Source organism: Oryctolagus cuniculus, chromosome 14, assembly GCF_964237555.1.
Source record: "Oryctolagus cuniculus chromosome 14, mOryCun1.1, whole genome shotgun sequence".
NCBI lineage: Eukaryota > Metazoa > Chordata > Mammalia > Lagomorpha > Leporidae > Oryctolagus > Oryctolagus cuniculus.
Genome location: NC_091445.1, coordinates 76,501,946 through 76,515,848, shown reverse-complemented (window position 1 = coordinate 76,515,848; position 13,903 = coordinate 76,501,946). Strand labels below are relative to the sequence as shown.

Below are 13,903 nucleotides of genomic sequence, written 5' to 3'. Positions count from 1 at the left end.
GGAGATTTTACAGAAATTGAGAACTTGCCAGATGGAAAGTGCTGACCTAAGGCACACAGACCCCCAGCAGAAACAGCATTCATCTGCTGATTCATTCCCCCAAGTGCCCGCAACAGCCAGGGTTGAGGCAGACCAAATCCAGGAGCTGGGAACTCAATCCATGCCTTCTACATAGGTGTCAGGAAGTGAAGGACTTGAGTCCTCACCTCTTGTCTCCCAGGGTCTGGACTGGCAGCAATCTGGAATCAAGAGCTGAATCTAGAAATTAAACTCAAGCACGCTGATACGGGACATGGGCATCTTAACCAGCATCTTAGTGGTTAAGCCAAAGACCTGCACTTCCACTACCATTTCAAATTTAAGATAAGATCCAGTTGTTAAGAAATGATTATTTTATGTACCACTAAGAAAAAAATCCTGCCAACTGACCCAATGCCTTAAGGTTAGATTTTTCCACTCAATTAAGAACTCTTTTTAACTTTACACAGTGACTGAATTATACAGTAAATGACACCAATCAACAGCAAACACAATTCTAGGGCTCATAAACTGTTTGACACAGTAACATGAAATCCCATAGAGCATTTTCTAACTTTTCAGCAAAGGAGATGCTGGAGAAGACCTATAAACACAGAATCCACAAGTCCTATTGCATACTGTACCACCCAGAAGCTGCCATCCTGAGAGAACAGTGCAACAGTCACAGAAAAAAAAAGCAACTCAAGGTCCAGCTTGGAGACAACTCTTAATGAGGACAGGGCATCATGCAAAAGAACATCAAAAATCTTCATATGGTACATAAGTCTGGAAACCAAGGGTTGTAAGGAAGAGTAGCCAATCCACTATCAGATCCAAAGAGCTATTCTGTAAATTGTGGGGGAGGCTGAATCCGGAGAGGCCTAGAGGAACTTCCTGAGCCTGCCTGTCTTTAAGTTTCAAATCCCTGGTGGCAAACACCCCAGCCCCAGGGTGCTTTTGCCTAATGATCTTTAAGGTGGTGTAATAGGAGTGGCTAAGACCCTTTTGCATCACAACACCCCACCCCTTGCCCACTTCTGTACCTCAGCTATATATTACACCTCCCTTTTACAATAAAGTGAGACCCTGCTTCGACTGGGCTCCACACCGCCGCCTGATTGGTTTGGGGAAGGCTGAGTGGCGGGTGGCGCACTTCCCCTCCTCGTTCAAGGCAAGCTGCGGGCAGCCTGCCTAATTCTCTGGCGGTGGCGAGGAACAGTCACCGCAGTAAATCTGTGCTTATTGTCCTTCCCTCTCTCCAAGTCTAGGTTCTTCAGGTTTAAGGGTCTTAGTACTCAAAAACAGCATAGTTCCATTACAGAAAAGGGCAGAAGTCCTACCTGAATGATAAGCTACTGTTCTGTGTGGGCACTTAAGACTCCTCTACAAAGGAGCAGCTGACAGAAAGAAGAGCTGTCAGCCTGCAAGGACATGGCATCCTAACTTCTTAATAGACAGACCATATGGCATACAGCATAACGTCAAATACCTGTCAATAATTGGTATGTGAATTTTCTAACAAACATCCAATATTCCCAAATTCTGTTAGGTTTGAAAAGAATGCTCAAACATAAAAATAATTGCATTTAGTAAGTCCTTGTTAAATCCTAGTTAAGTTCTCTGCTATAACACATGAGCACTTTTTAATTAAAATGTGATACTAACGCAAAGCCAGGAATAAAGATAAGAAACACTGAAAATTATAATATATATTCTAGAAACACACCTACTTTTTAAACTACCTATGTTAGAATCTTAAATTTTAAAAAAAAATCTTAAAAAGAATATTCACATCACTTTGACTTCCATAAGGTATTTATGAATATAACCAAATTATTTTTAAGAAGAAAAAATTTTACCTTTGAATTTCTTCAGGGAATGTCGCACTGAACATAAGGGTCTGACGCTGTTCCTTTGATGGCATTCCTGGGCAAGAAATTAACTTCTTCATTTCTGGCCCAAAGCCCATATCCAACATGCGATCTGCTTCATCCAAAACTAAGTATTTGATTTGCTTGAGACCAATCTTTGAGGATATTTTCAAGGGTAAGAAGAGAGAATGCACACTCGTTTATAAGAAACTAAAATACTATCAACAATTTCAAGTTATAGTTAAAATATGCTTAAGGACCAAATGATAAGAGTTAAGCATAAAATGATGAGAATGGTTATGCTTAGATAATGCTATCAGTCTTTACTTCTATTATCAATTTTCTGTAATGTACAGAACATTTTTAAAATGTTAAATTAACACTTTATTTAAAGTAGCATGTTATTTTAACATTATTATTTTAAAAAACATATTTTAAAATTAAGGCTAAATGAACCAAAATACCTATATCAATAGCATACAATAGAACATTTTTTAGGGTAAAAGTGACTATTTTTTGCTCATGTGGATTTCACCCTGCCCTTTGTTTTTTTTTGTTTTAAAAGATTTATTTATTTATTTGAAAGAGTTACACAGAGAGAAGGAGAGGCAGAGAGCATTCGAGGGGTGGGGGAGGGGGGAGGGGGGAAGGAGAGGGAGAGAGCACGTGAGAGAGAGCTCATGCGCTGGTTCACTCCCAACTTGGCTACAATGGCCAGAGCTGCGTCAATCCAAAGCCAGGAGCTTCTTCCAAGTCTCCCGGGCAGGTGCAGGGGCCCACGGACTTGGACCATCCTCTACTGCATTCCCAGGCCATAGCAGAGTGCTGGATCGGAAGTTTAACAGCCAGGTCTCAAACCAGCACCCATATGGGAAGCCAGCACTGCAGGCAGTGGCTTTACCTGCTATGCCACAGCGCCGGTCCCACAATAGAACTTTACACAATTACTTGGAAGTTCTGTTATCTGCAGTCTAACATGTTAGTCATTAACCACAAATAGCTATTACATGCTTAAAATGTGGATACTGGGGCCGGTGCTGTGGCATGGTGGGTTAAGCTGCCACCTGCAGTGCTGGCATCCGATATGGGTACGGGTTAGAGTCCTGGCTGCTATATTTTCGATCCAGCTCCCTGTTAATGTTCCCTGGGAAGCAACCAGCAGACGGATCAAGTGCATGGGCCCCTGCACCCATGTGGGGGACCCAAAAGAAGCTCCTAGCTCCTGACTTCTTTCTAGCCCAGCCCTGGCCATTGCAGCCACTTGGAGAGTGAACCAGCAGATAGAAGACTTCTCTCTCTCTTCCTCTGTCTGTCTGTCTGTCTCTCTCTCTCTCTAACTCCACCTTTCAAATAATTAAATCTTTTTAAAAAGATAAAATATGGATATTATGATTGTGGAAATAAAATATTTTACACATTTTTCAATTTAAACAGACACAAGTGCTAGTGGTTACAGCATTGGGCAGCACAGATCCAGGATATACTAGCCAATAAAGTCAGATAATTTTATAGAAGAAATAAAATCTCATGACAGCATAACACATTCAAATGCCTTATAACTGGTAAGTTTTTTCTATTTAAATCCTTAATAAGTGTTTCATTCTATCATTCAGAACAACTAAGAAACTTCTCTTACCTTTGCATAAACAATAAATATTGCTTATAGAGAGGACAAATTTACAAAATGAAAACATGTGACTCATACCAACATGTAGATGGTTAGCAAGAAAACAAGGCAGATTTCTCTCAATACTTTTAATAAGTATCCTAAGAAAGGGTCCTTAACGCAAAAAAAAAGCATGTTTGAACAAAAGCTTTAAAAAACCTAAAAAAGAAATCACATCCATTCAAGTGAAATTAAAGTATTAGAGATGTAATAATCTGGCATATGAATTTCTAAATAAACACACAGTCCTAAAATCTCTTCTTAAAGACTTAGAGAACTAACAATCTTCATTAGTATCACTCATTTTCTTAAACAGGAGACAAAATTATTGACCCAACAGGTTTTATCCAGAAGAAAAATTATTTTACCCAGACACATAAAAACTAGATGAAATTATTTATTGCAGTTTTCTCCTAGAATAGTGGGAATTTATAGGCTACGGATCCTGGAATCAGACACAAATTCTAACCCTAGTTCATACTACTTACTTTAGGGTAACTGAAGATTTCACATAAATTGTACAACAGGGTACTTCAAAAGGCTCATGGAAAAGTGGAATTTAAAGATCAACTTATGAGCAAGCATTGGGTGCTAAGAATGAAATCACTGCTTGGGATGCCCACATCTCACACTGAAGTACCTAAGTTTGACTCCTTGCTCTGTTCCCAATTCTAGTTTCCTGTTGATGCAACAGGTGATAGCACAAGTGGTTAGATCCATCCCACCCAAGTGGGAACTCTAGACTCAGTTTCCAGCTCCTGGCTTGGGCCTGGCCCAGCCCTAGCTATTGAGGGCATTCGGGGAGTGAACCAAATCAGCAAATAGGAGATCTCAATCTCTCCTCTTCCTTCTCTCCCTTTCAAACAAAGACAATAAATAAAGGTTAAAAATAGAAGATAAATTTTGATGCAAAACAAATTTGAAACCCAAGAATATTTTTCTCATAATACGAAACATTTCAAAGACAATTCATGGCCGGCGCCACGGCTCACTAGGCTAATCCTCCGCCTTGTGGCACCGGCACACCGGGTTCTAGTCCCGGTCAGGGCGCCGGATTCTGTCCCGGTTGCCCCTCTTCCAGGCCAGCCCTCTGCTGTGGCCCGGGAGTGCAGTGGAGGATGGCCCAAGTGCCTGGGCCCTGCACCCCATGGGAGACCAGGAGAAGCACCTGGCTCCCGCCTTCGGATCAGCACAGTGCACAGGCCACAGCGCCGCTGGCCACGGCAGCCATTGGAGGGTGAACCAACAGCAAAAGGAAGACCTTTCTCTCTGTCTCTCTCTCTCACTGTCCACTCTGTCAAAAAAAAAAAAAAAAAAGCCAATTCATATACACCGATTTCAAAAACTTTCTGTACAACAAACCTATGTTTTAATTCTATTTTTCACAAACTTTTTCAAGTACCCTCTGTAATCTCATTGAGTCTGTTTTCCTAGGTATAGAATTTAAAATATTACTTGTTTTATGCTGGGATTACTTTGGAAAGAATTATATGAGAATGAGTTAAAAAAAACTGATGGATCCAAACATATAATAAACAGTACTAGAATAAAATATATTTTATATTCTTTCTCTTTCTCTCTCTCTCTCTCTCTCTCTCTCTCACACACACACACACACACACACACACACAAAGCTTCCAAGGTGGTTATCCCTCTAGAGCCTACCTTTTCTTTACCTATGATATCCATCAGTCTTCCAGGCGTAGCACACAATATATTACAGCCTTGTACTATCTGTCGAATTGAATGCCCCAACTGGGTTCCTCCATACATAACAACAGCTCTTACACAAGTCCTATTGATAAGAAAAATAAACATCAATATCTAGTTATTCAAAAATTAGTCATTTCTAACAATATGTTAAAAAAAAACCACAGGAAAAAAAGTATATTCAATTACCTAAAAAAAATAAATTCTGCCCAGCATGAAGTTGAAAATATGGAAAAAGTGTCGAACTGGGAAAAAATAATGTACACCCTGATATAGTTCTTCAAAAACAATGAGAAACATCACTCCTCCTCCCCAGATACAAAACAAGCCAAAGATATAAACACTGAATAAAAAATACAAATGGCTCTGAAAAATGAAAAATAAGTTCAACATTAATTTAAAAATGAATACAAGGCACATTCCCTCAAGTGGGATAATACCATTTTAGTCAAGAGAATAAGGGAATTTAGCACTTCTCTATTTTAGTCTGTATTAAAATTTAAAAACTTATCATTTGTCCCAGTAAATTTACATCTTGAAATTTACCACTCAAATGGGAAGAAATGAACATACAGTAAGATTCACTGCAATTATTTTTAGTTTCAAAAGTCTGAAAACCATATGTATATCATGAACTGAATATGGTACAACCATAAGAAAGAATACCGTGTGTTCAAAAAAAACAAAAAACAAAAAACAAAAAAAACAGGATTGATGGGGCCGACACTGATGGCATGCATAGTGGGTAAGGCTGCCGCCTACAGTGCCAGCTTCTCATGTGGGCACCTGTTTGAGCCCTGGTTGCTCCACTTCCAATCCAGCTCCCTGTTAATGGCCTGGGAAAGCAGAAGATGGCCCAAGTGCTTGGAAACTAGTACCTATGTGGGAGACCCAAAAGAAGTCCTTGGCTCCTGGCTTCAGACCAACCCAGCTCCGGGTGGTGTGGCCATTTGGGGAGTGAATCAGCAGATAGAAAATCAATATCTCTGTCTTTCCCTTTCCCTCCCTCCCTAACTCTCTCACTCTTTAAAATAATCTTTAAAAAATAGTGTTTAGATTAGTTATTATCTCCAATATGTATTTTTTAAAAAGCCTCAGGTGCTAACAGCTTAAAACACTACTATTGGTCAAGAGGCAGATTAAAGTTTACACTAGGGATCTTCAAAAAGTTCAGGGAAATACATATGAAAAACCCACACACGAATTTTTAAAAAATGCATCAAGATAAACTTCTATTTTAATTCAATTTTTCCACAAACTTTTTGAAATACTCTCACACAACTTGCATCAGTTATTTCTGCAGTGCTTCATATGAAATCATTAATAGTAGGTAACCAAAGAGAAGAATCAATGAGCCAGAAGTCAAGAATATAGGAAAATTGTTTTATTAAATAAACTAATTGTTTTAAAAGACTTGCTTTCCACTACTATGAGGACAAAATATGTTTTATTATATGTGTAGAGAGAACACATAAAATAGCATCTTCTAAGAATAACTTAATTATTACTATTATGTATGTGTACCATAATTAAATCAGTTCAATGCTGATGGACATTGATGTATCTTTCAATTCTTTACCACAAATTGTTGCAACAAATATTCATACACAAATGTCCCTCTTTGTGCACAAATATTAACTGAATTTACTATATTTATGTTTTTGTTTTTAAAGATGAAAATATTGGGGTGGGTGTTTGGCCTAGCAATTGAGATGCCCATATTCATCAGAGTGTGCGGGTTGTATTCCCAGCTTCAACTCCTGATTCCAGTTTCCCACCAGTGCAGACTCTGGGAGGCAGCAGGTCATCACAGCTCAGATAACTGAGTTCCTTCCACCCATGGGAGAAATGGATTGTATTCCCAGTTTCTGGTTCCAAGCCTAGTTCAGGCCTGGCCACTGCAGCCATTTGGAGACTGGACAAAATGATTGAAGCTCCATGTCCCTCTCTCTCTCTCTCTCTCACATTACAAAACAAGATGGGAAACCCAGAAGTCCTCGGCAGCTCCTGGCTTCAGAATGACCCAGTCCTAGCCATTGCAGGCATTTGGGGAGAGCCAGAGATGGAAGATCTGTCTCTCCCTCTCTAACAATATCTTTCAAATAAACAAATCTTAAAATGAAACAAACACACACTGGTATATGCATGCAATTTACATCTACTTTAAGAGATCTATCAAGTTGACATTATAGTGATTTTAGTAATCACATTTTCCTCTTTTTGTTCACCTCTCATTTAAAATAAACTGATTTAGGGGTGGGCATTTAAGCCTAGCAGTTAAGATGCCCACGTTCCACGTCGGAGTACGTCAACTAGACACCCAATTCTGGCTCCTGATGCCAAGTTCCTGCTAATGCAGACCGTGGGAGACAGTGGCGATAGCTCAAGTGTTTCAGTTTTTGCCATCCATTTGGGACACCTGGACTAAGTCCCCAGATCCTGGCTGCAATCTACCCCAACCCTAGCCATTGTGGTCATGTGAGGAGTCACTGTATCTTAGGACTCTATATATATCTGTGTGTGTGTGTGTGTGTGTATCTGAGAACTTTATTATCTGTAATGTATTTATATATATTTGTATAGCTCTATATGTCTGTATACATTTCTATATATCTAAGAACTCTATCTCTGTGTGTCTTTCTGGGTATCCCATGCCTCATTTGTGCTCAATTATTAAAACTTTAAAAAAAATTGACTTACAAAAATAAAAGGCTCACAGTTTCTAGATAAAACATTCTAAAAAATTATAAATAAAACATTTACTTGAGGCTGGGGTGGCATAGTGGGTAAAGCCGCTGCCTGCAACGCCAGTATCCTATGTGACCAACCAGTTCATGTCCTTGCTGCTCCACTTCTGATCCAGCTCCCTGCTAATGGCTTATGAAAAGTGGTGGAAGATGGTTCAAGCACTTGGGTCACGTGGGAGACCCAGATGAAGCTCCTGACTTTGCCCTGGCCCAGCCCCAGCTGTTGCAGCCATCTGGGAAGTAAACCATCAATAGAAGACACATACATCTATCTCTCTCTCTCTCTCTCTCTCTCTCTCTCTCTCTCTCTCACACACACACACACACACACACACAAATTCTAACTCTAACTCTCAAATGGGCAAATAAGTAAATCTTTTAAAAAATTAACTTTACAATAGATGAACTGGTAGATAACAAATGGATAATTCACAAAGGAAAATGATTTAATAAGCATAAGCATTCAAAAAAGTAGTTCAATCTCATAACAAGTGAACAAAAGATGAAGATACTGACGGTGGTTTTGAAATACATACAAGAATTATTCAATATTTTTCCTTCAAATACAGACACTGACTCCCTTTCCTCATTAGCAGAGGCAAAGACTGGTTTCATGGGTTGCACAGCTGTGAACCATGCACTTGGCTGAATGTTCTGCTATTGCTATAGTGAAATCTGTATTAATTTTAGAATGGCCTTACACTTTAATTTCACATTAGTTTCAACAAATTCAATACTCAGTCCTTAGTATGAGCTCGACTGAGTGACTTGCTTCTTACAAATAGAATACGGCAGAGTAACAGTATTTGACTTCTGAGACTATTTCATTAAAGCCATTGTGTGCTCCCTCTGGTTCTCTCGCAATTCAGGGAAAACCAGCTACCATTTCCTCAGGATAATCTAGCAACTTTATGAACTGGTCCAGTCAAGCCTCCAGATGACTATAACCCTAGCTAATATCCTGTCTATAGCCTTGTACAAGATTCCAAACCAGATTCATCCAGTCTACCTGTCCCCCAATTCCTAAGCCCCAGAAACTGAAGAGATAAAACGTTCATTGTTTTAAGCAACTAGATTCTAAGATAAATAGGCAGCAGCAGGTAACTAACACAGCATCAAATGTTGAGACAAAGTATAGTTAAGCTGGCTTTATGCACTACTAGCAGGAGAAACTTTAGAAGTAAAATAGGGGCAGATGTGTGGCACAGTGGTTAACCTGCAGCCTGGGTTGCCTGCATCCCACATCAGATTGCCTGACTGAACTTGCAGCTACTTCTCTACCCATCCAGATTTCTGCTAATACACAACCTGGAGGACAGCAGATGATGACTCAAGAACTTGAGTTCCTGCTACTCTCGTGGAAGACCCAGATGGAGTACCAGGCTCCTGGCTTCAACCTGGCCTAGCCCCACCTGTTGTGAACATTTGCAAACTGAACCCATAGGTGAAAGATTATCTCCACCCTTACCCCTCTCTTTCAAATAAAAAATAAAAATAAAGAAACGGAAAAAAATTTACTCAGCAAGATTTTGTTTTCACTAACCATAGCCGCAAATCAGAAAAAACCAAATAACTCAAACTAGGGAAATAAAACATACATGTACAATTTTAAAGTAATTAAAGTTCAGTGAGACTATACAATAAACAGTTTTCTACATTACAAACTTATACATAAAAAGAGAATCAAGAAAATAGTAATTAAGAACTGATTAACATGTTAACTAAGAAGCGTTCATTGTTTGACATGCAGTAAAAATTATCAAAAACATACCAGTATACTATTTTATGCCTCCAATATTATCTATGTTTAATAAGCATGTTTCTTCTAAAAATAAACAGGATTCCCTAAACACTATTTTTAAGCGTACATCAACCAAATAATGTTAAACACTGTATTTAGTGTATTATTACCAAATCTTTCCAAAACAAGTGTGAAAAAAACTCCAAAGAAAAATATTTGTAAGTGGCATTCCAAACATACTTACCCAAAAGAAAATTTTCTGGCTTCCAAATAAATCTGGTTGATCAGCTCTCGAGTTGGTGCTACAATAATACACTCAGGTTCCTGCAGCTCTTTAAAGCGGCTGGCAGTTACTCCTTCACGCATTAGATGAGCCAGAATTGGCAAGAGAAATGCTGCCTAGAAATTAAATTGCCTAATTCACAAGTCTATAGTACATTGCTTCATCCCCTAAGAAAGCTATTTCTCATGCTCTTATACAACCTTACCCTCTAGCTTCTTCTTTTACCTTGCTGGTAAATTTAAGAAGTGAAAATGTTTATTTAAATAAATTCTTAACATTTAGGTCTTAATGCTCATGTTATAAATGTTTGATAAATTTACTCTATCAAACTATTTTTTAGTTTTAAAAAAGCATACTCATGGATTCTAAACAGATCAATAACATTAATTGATTTATAGAGGGTAATGCAGGTGTAACTTCATGCAAATTACTGCATTTGATAATAATTTTAAATGAGTCTTTTTGTAGTGATAATAAAATTACCACTTAGAATGCATGACAAAAGTGGTCCACAGGCGAAGCTAAAATTTGTAGTAACCATTTAAATCAATAATCACAAAATCTTCACTGAAGTTGCATCTGGTAAGAGAAGCTTCACGCTATAAAACACTTTTAAGCAAATAAAACACTTATTAAAATCCAAAACTATCTTCCGTCAAGAATACAGTGATTCTTCCCACCATACCTGCCTTCTCACCCACACTCCCACCCTTTCTGTTCCTCTATCTCCCATTTCCAGCCCCATTCTCCACTAAGATCCCTTGTCAACTAACTTTATACATAGAGGATAAACTCTATACTGAGAGTTCAACAATTTGCACTAAAAAACAAAACAAAACAAAACTGTTCCTCAACAGTCAAGATAAGGGCTGTTCAAAGTCATTGCATCTTGGGCCGGCGCCGCGGCTCACTAGGCTAATCCTCCGCCTAGCAGCGCCGGCACACCAGGTTCTAGTCCCGGTCGGGGCGCCAGATTCTGTCCCGGTTGCCCCTCTTCCAGGCCAGCCCTCTGCTGTGGCCAGGGAGTGCAGTGGAGGATGGCCCAAATGCTTGGGCCCTGCACCCCATGGGAGACCAGGAAAAGCACCTGGCTCCTGGCTCCTGCCATCAGATCAGCGCAGTGTGCCGGCCGCGGCAGCCATTGGAGGGTGAACCAACGGCAAAGGAAGACCTTTCTCTCTGTCTCTCTCTCTCACTGTCCACTCTGCCTGTCAAAAAAAAAAAAAAAAAAAAAAAAAAAAAGTCATTGCATCTTGAAGTTAACTGCACTTTTTTTTTTTTGAGAAACTTAACTTTAAAGAAGCTCCCAAGAATGATACATCTTTTGCGAGAAATTAGACATAACTATAACTTCCAAGACAGAAGATCTCCATTTAATATATTAAAAGAAATTAAATTCTTAAGAACAAGCTGTATCATTAATTGAGGAAACACCTAAGAAAACAAGCAATGGAGCTGGACACTTAGGCATAACTAAAACTTATGTGACATAAGAATATCCTCCACTTAATACATTAAAAAAATAAATCTGTGAGAACAAGTTTTACTGTTAACTCTAATAAAACTCTTTGAGGACAGAGGTCCTGCACGAGAAGTTAGTGCACCATGACTCCTGTTGTTAATTTAACAATTAACACTCTTATGTATGACGTAAGTGATCACCTTAGGCTCTTGACATGAGCTGCCTAGGCTAGGAAAGAATTTTGAGTCCACAAATTCCATCAGAATTTAGACAAGGCCATAAGCAAAGTGAAAGTTCTTGCCTCCCTTCAGAGAAATGTACATCCTTCTTTGATGACAGCATCTTTCCGCTGGGGTCTCACCCAGAGAGGCCCTTCATGTAGGTCATTTTTTGGCAAAATGCCTTGGCTTTCCATGCCTGAAATGCTCTCATGGGCTTTTCAGCCAGACCAGAATGCCTTAAAGGCTGATTCTGAGGTCAGAGTGCTACTTAAAGTAATTGTCATTCTATGAGTTTGCTGTATGGACTACTTCCCATGTTGGACCATTCACTCCTTTTTAATTCTACCTATTATTATTACCAGACAATCATATCTATATGACCACTTTAACATTTAAAATGCTATTTTTACCACCCCACAGCTGCTGTATTGTACAACTCACCCATTTTTCCCTTTAATTCAATAACAGAGGCTGTTTAAGCCTAAAATGGTATGAGCCAGGACTTTATGATCTGCAAACTAATAGTGTCATTTCATGGAACCCTATTTAATAAACAAACGCCCTTGATTAGTCCTGAGACCCAGCTAGTCTCACCAGAGTTTTGAGAATTAGCAAAACCTGAGATCACTTCATACTAAATATCATGTATACTACATATAGCTATTTCTCATTCTTTATCTTTTGATGCCAAAACCATAGGTTTATTTTACAGAAATTATTTTCTCCCTCCCTCAGTGCTGAAGTTTTGACCTCAAATCATTTTAAGATACTATCATGTCCCAGAAAAAGGCTGAACACATTTAGAAACAGATTAAACATGTACAGGCTGCAACCCTATCTTAGATCAAAACTCTTTCAGAAGTACATATACTTCAATAAATCAGAAGCAAAAATCATGAATAGTTATGACAGCTCATTGAAAACATATATAAAAGTCTTAGAAAGAAAAGCATTAAAAAATGTTAACTATTTGGCTATGAGAGAGAATATGTGTGGGAAAATTACTTACGGTTTTCCCAGATCCTGTTTGAGCACAAGCCATCAAATCTCTTCCTGCAAGTATAATAGGAATACTATATTTCTGCACAGGAGTAAGCTTAGTATAACCAGCTTTAGCAATGTTATTATTCAGTGTCTGACAGAGATTAGCTTCTTCAAAAGTCTAAAAGCAAAAAGGAGGGGAGCAGTGATTAAATTCCATATACAGCATTTCATGAACACATTCCAATTAAACCAGTTTCAAGGCTTGCTAATTTTACTTTATACACTAAAGTTACTTTACCAATGCACCTCCACTCAAAAGACAACATCCAGAGTCTATTACCTTATAAATTAATAGAATTAGGAAGTATTTCTCATAGACAGTAGTCCTAAAAATTTTTTTTCTACCCCATTAAAACCTGTGAGATATAAAAAACTCTGATGAGGGATTTTCAAGATGGTAGAATATGGAGGGAGCTTACTGCTCTAAACCAGAGGAAGACAGTTTTTTTAAACAGTGGTGAGAGGGACTGGCACTGTGGCACAGTGGCTTAATCCTCTGCCTGTGGTGCCAGCATCCCATATTGGTGCCAGTTCTGGTTTTGGCTGCTCCTCTTCCAGTCCAGCTCTCTGCTGTGGCCTAGGAAAGCAGTGGAGGATGGCCCAAGTCCTTGGGCCCCTGAACCCACATGGGAGACCAGAAGGAGGCACCTGGCTCCTGGCTTCGGATCAGCACAGCTCCGGCCATTGCAGCCATTTGGGGAGTGAACCCACGGACAGAAGACCTTTCTCTCTGTCTCTCCCTCTCACTGTAACTCTACCTCTCAAATAAATAAAATCTTTAAAAAAAAATAAAGTGGTGAGAATGCAATCTCAGGGAAGATTTAGGGAGAAAACAGCAGAGGAAACTCCACACAAATTAGAGGGACACTGTGGACCTATGTGGAGGTGTGGATATGCACAGCTGAGGACCCCGGCATCCAAGGTCTCAGCACCAGCTCTGGAGTGAGATGAGACTGCACTGCAGCAAGCCACTAGCGATACAGCTATAGGAAGAACCTGATGTGAGTCCATCTTAGAACCCTATGGGGGACAGTCTATCTGCCAACCTGCCAAGAAAGAGGGAAGAAAGGGGGACACGTTTCTCTCTCCCTAAGCACCTGGCACAGGCGTTTTTAAACTACGTTTCTCTCTCCCCAACCA

General features: G+C 39.3%; 1 protein-coding gene across 10 annotated transcripts in view; it reads right to left on the bottom strand.

Annotated features, from left to right (window-relative positions):
• The window catches only part of DDX4 (DEAD-box helicase 4), a 113,460-nt gene that overhangs the window by 23,389 nt on the left and 76,168 nt on the right, over positions 1-13,903 (bottom strand). For all 10 annotated transcript variants that reach the window (XM_002714040.5, XM_070056903.1, XM_070056902.1 and 7 more), the window contains 4 exons: positions 12,729-12,881; positions 9,998-10,152; positions 5,221-5,350; positions 1,878-2,044 (listed from right to left, as the gene is read on the bottom strand). In XM_002714040.5, the coding sequence (XP_002714086.2) occupies positions 1,878-2,044; positions 5,221-5,350; positions 9,998-10,152; positions 12,729-12,881 (605 nt within the window). The remainder of the gene's footprint in view (positions 1-1,877; positions 2,045-5,220; positions 5,351-9,997; positions 10,153-12,728; positions 12,882-13,903) is intronic.